Raw genomic sequence first — 4,604 nt, 5'->3', positions numbered from 1 at the left:
GAGGTCAGCAGCTGGTTCTGAAGATTCTGCATTGAGTTTTATGTCGACTCTAGAACTAATGTGGCTCTTTCACGTCTTTAAACCAGCGGCTCAACCTCAACATTTTATATTCTTTGAAAAACGCAGAAGGATGGATCCATGCAGTGTTTTCTCCAAGTCGTTCCTGATGAGTCTGGATCTCCGTCACACGTCATAAAGAGGATTTTGACATGTTGGTCTGGCGGCAGCCTGCGGCGGCGGAGCCAGGTTTCCTCAGACCTCACAGCTGTTTGGCTTTTACTGGAGGCAGAGATGACAGTGAGAACAAGAGGAGGTTTTACCTGAAACGCAGGTTTCTGAAAGTCGTGTAGTGTGAACTGGGCTTTATGCTAACAAACTAATACAGTTGGTTTCAATTCAGCTTTGGGTGAAATGAACGTTTCCTTGTTGCTCCATGTGAGTCTTCATAACCTGCAAAAACTCCAAAAGGCTGCAGGTGCAGGTTTTATTTCTGCTTTTTATGACGTTACATTCCACATTGAAACATCTGAAACTGGGATTGTTTCGGCTGTCCTTCTTAAAACCCTATAATCCATATTTATTCGTACGTGCAGGACAGGTGCTGGCTCCGTCTCTCGCAGCTTTGCAGAAAGTTTCCTCTGACGCTTCGTAAATCTGACCAACTCTGACGTCGAGCTTGGAGCTTTAAAGTCCATCAGGAGATAAAAAATGAGGCATGTCTCTATAAAACAGGCAGTGCTGGTTTTAAATCACAGCCTGGTTCTGCTACCAGAACCACAGAGAGGTTCTGATTGGTCCGTTTCATCTGAAGGCCCCAGAGCTCAAACGACTGAACATATCAGGACTGTCTGCTGCTGCCGACAGGCTTCTTGGGTTTTTTCTTGAAACAACTTCATTCTGGCCTTTCTGGCACTTGAGGAGTAACGTGAGATGCAGAGAGCAGATCAGATTCCCGGGTCAAAGGTCAAGGCTTCAGTTCCTGTCCGTTCTTTCAGGAGGGTTAATGTTCGTTATTTTTCCCCGTTATGTTAACATCAGGATGGAAAACTGACGGCTCCTCTGGGAGCAACTTCTCTACAGATTCAGCATTTCTGCCACATGCATCATCCGACGGTTGAGTCGGTTCAGAAACTGGACATAAATATGTCTAATCTAAGCTTCTGGAAAGAAAACGTCTTTTCTCCAACATGCTTGGCATTTCAGAGAAAACCTGGAATCTCATCGGAGTTTCCTCCAGTTAATAAAGAGGTTTACGATTTAACAAGAGCAAAACTTAAAATGGATCCTTTCTCACAGCCTCACTTCAGGAAGGCAAAGGAAGAACATGTTAGACCTCACATGACCTCACATGACGTCACATGACCTCACATGACGTCACATGACCTCACATGACGTCACATGACCTCACATGACCTCACATGACCTCACATGACCTCACATGACATTTATGTTTACAAAGTAAACTGTGAAGTTTACTTTGTAAACATTCAAAAAGGTGTGCCGATCGATTGATCACCCATCATAATCGGCCAATTTCCGTGAAAAAGTGTATGATTGGTGATCGACCAGCGTTAATCAGCTGGCCAACCAGAATTTTACTGTTAAATATTATTTTACCAATAATTATAATTTTACTGATAAATATTTAACTGATAAATATTATTTTTCAGTTAAATTTTATTTTACAGATAATGATCATTTTGCTCATTAATATTATTTTACTGTTAAATATTTTACTGATAAATATTATTTAACTGATAAATATTATTTTACTGATAAACCTGCAATCAGTAAAATAATATTTATCAGTCTGTTTGACTGAATAGCTGCTGTTTTGTGCCTGAAAGTGTTTTGCATGTTTTATGTCTAAATTATGTGAATTTATTACCAGAACATTTTTCCATTTTGCCAGATCACATAGTAGCTTTTATACCTAAAGTAAAAACTTGACAGGCTTTTCTGATCGCTGCTGGTCAGTGATCACTGATCACTGATCACTGCTGGTCAGTGATCAGTGATCAGTGATCAGTGATCACTGATCACTGATCACTGACCAGCAGTGATCACTGATCAGTGACCAGTGATCAGTGATCACTGATCGGCCCTCATGGGAACCAGCAGAATGAATGAATCGTCCCTAAAACCTGATGTTTTGATCGGCTGGAACTGTTTTTGGGTCGAGACGTTTGTGAGGTAAAAAACCAAACCATGAATTAATTTTTCTTTAAAATGTTCATAATCAGAAAGGAATTGATTGAGCAGCCGCCTGTTTGGTTCGTTTTGGATCTCCTGCTCTGATTGGAGTCCAATCTTTTGAAAACCTTCGGACAGATGTTTGTGTAGCGGTCAAGGTGCATGGAAATAATTTTCTAGTTTGTTTATAGGGACGTCTGGCAGCTGTTGGGCCGTTAACCCGCCTGACCCGCTGTGTGAAAACCAACATGGCTGCTTGACAGATGAAAGCTTTCATGGCGAAGCGGCTCTGAAGTACAGTAGGTTCAGCCGTGGTGGTAACGGCTTCGCTCAGCGGAGGGTCTGGTTCACATTTATGTGTCCATCCAGAGGATTTGACCTTTTCCATCCCCTAAACCTCAGCAGGCAGCGCTGGTCCCGCCTCCGGGCCGAACCTCCCACTATATCTTCATCATGTGAAGCTCCAATGCAGGGAAAGGTAGTCCAGCTTACAGGAACGAAGCAGCGGGAACAAGAAGATCTGGACCAGGGGAAAACTTTGACGGACGGAGAAACAAGAAGAGAGGAGAAAATCTGAAACGAAGCGAAGAAAGACTCGAATCAGCCGGAGAGGAAACGGGAGAGGAAACAGAGAAGGAATCAGAAGAGCAGAGAGCGCCGCGTCCCGTCAGGATCCTCAGGTAGGAGGGCGACCCGCTTTCCAGGATGGAGCCGAGACCCAGGCTGGAGGACCGCCGAGGTCCGGTCAGAACCGCCGAGGTCCGGTCAGAACCGCCGAGGTCCGGTTAGACTAAAGCTGGTTCAGTTCATCTAAAACCGAAAAGAAACGAAAAGAAACAGATTCTGATGTTTTAGTCGGACAACAGGGAGGTAGAATGAGAACACAGCCCTGGTCCTGGTTCTGGTCCTGGTCCTGGTTCTGGTTCTGGTCCTGGTCCTGGTTCTGGTCCTGGTCCTGGTTCTGGTTCTGGTCCTGGTCCTGGTTCTGGTTCTGGTCCTGGTTCTGGTTCTGGTCCTGGTCCTGGTCCTGGTCCTGGTTCTGGTTTTAGTCCTCAGTGCCACTCAGACTGAATTGGTTTTCAGATCAAATCGTCTTCAGAATCCGGATCGGAACCAACCGGATCAGGAACTGGGCTCTGCTGATGGTGAAACCTGAATAAGAACGAAGCCTGAAAATGATCCGAACTGGTTCCCAGTTTGGCTCCAGTTAGCAGGAAGAAACAACCAGCAGCTATGTGTTTAATTTCATAACAGAGAATAAAACTGAAAAGACAATCTGACTAATAATCCCACCGTTATAATCTGATTACGACAGAAAAACTCTGATAATCCAACGAGCTGCAGGTTGTAAAACCTCTGAATATGTAGAAATAATTCAGAAAAGCTCCGGCAGGAACGCGTCGTCTGTTAGCGCTTATTTAGGAAACTAAAAATAATGCGACAGTCCGGTCCAACCCGCTCCGGTCCGGTCCAACCCGCTCCGGTCCGGTTCAACATGCCAACCCGCTCCGGTCCGGTTCAACCTGTTCTGGTTTCAGGAAAAACTATCATGTTTGATAAAAGCTGCCAATTATTTCATCTGGTTCTGATCCGGTTTCTCATGCAGTTTCCCCAATGACTCCAATTATAATAATTGTTACTGCTATAATGTGAATTTAGACAAAAATCTAAGTCATAAAATATGAACAGAAATGTGGAGTTATTTTGTTGGAGGCCTAAATGTCTTTATTTGGTAATTAAGTTGATTTTTCATAGGATTATGTTTCTATTATTATATTTAAATCTTTTTCCTCAAATGTTAAATTTTCTTTCTTTGTTTTACATTTTAAAGAAAAATCTCCTGTAGCAACAAATCATTTCTCAGCAACTTAAATCTTGTATTGCAAATCAAAACACTATCAAAGTATTTTAAGCCAAATTAATCTTTATTTGTAGAATAGTTTTAAAATAATCATGAAACCGATTTTGACAGGATTTCTGGTGAAGGTGAGTAAAACGGTTTCTGACCTTTAACCCTGGAGTTTCATGTTTTCATGCTTTAATTAGCGATGGATAATCTGATCGGAGCGTTTTGAGCTGCAGCCGCTTTATTCACACATATTTCCTGTAACTTTAACTGGTTTTTTTATTCTTTATTTTTGAGAAGATTACAAAAGGTCAGTTTCAGTCTGTGATCAGATACATTTCTTCTCCTTACATTTTCATTTATGAAAGTAAAACAAAAAGAGAACAAGGGGGTTTTGTTTTGGAGACATACTTTTATGTATTTAATCTTTCTTTTCAAATTCTCATCAATTTAGTGCATATTGTGTTTGGTTGACATATGACATCCATTTGGACCACAAGATGATAAACGTTTAATTCATTTGAAAATGAATTAAACGTTAATCTTTCATTAAGACTCTATTCTT

The 4,604-nt window shown here is 41.8% G+C and overlaps 1 protein-coding gene across 4 annotated transcripts in view; it reads left to right on the top strand.

Moving 5' to 3' along the window:
- The first annotated feature begins 32 nt into the window (after positions 1 to 32).
- Positions 33 to 4,604, top strand: part of asip1 (agouti signaling protein 1) — a 17,032-nt gene continuing 12,460 nt past the window's right edge. For 2 of the 4 annotated variants that reach the window (XM_017303257.1, XM_017303260.1), the window contains exon 1: positions 33 to 297. In XM_017303257.1, coding sequence (XP_017158746.1) covers positions 139 to 297 — 159 coding nt within the window. In that variant the 5' untranslated portion in view covers positions 33 to 138. Of the gene's footprint in view, positions 298 to 2,144; positions 2,874 to 4,604 lie in introns of those variants that run through there. The other 2 variants (XM_017303258.1, XM_008402501.2) reach the window with 2 other exon arrangements.

This window comes from Poecilia reticulata, unplaced genomic scaffold, assembly GCF_000633615.1.
Source record: "Poecilia reticulata strain Guanapo unplaced genomic scaffold, Guppy_female_1.0+MT scaffold_233, whole genome shotgun sequence".
Lineage (NCBI taxonomy): Eukaryota > Metazoa > Chordata > Actinopteri > Cyprinodontiformes > Poeciliidae > Poecilia > Poecilia reticulata.
This window is presented reverse-complemented; position numbering and strand designations above follow the sequence as displayed.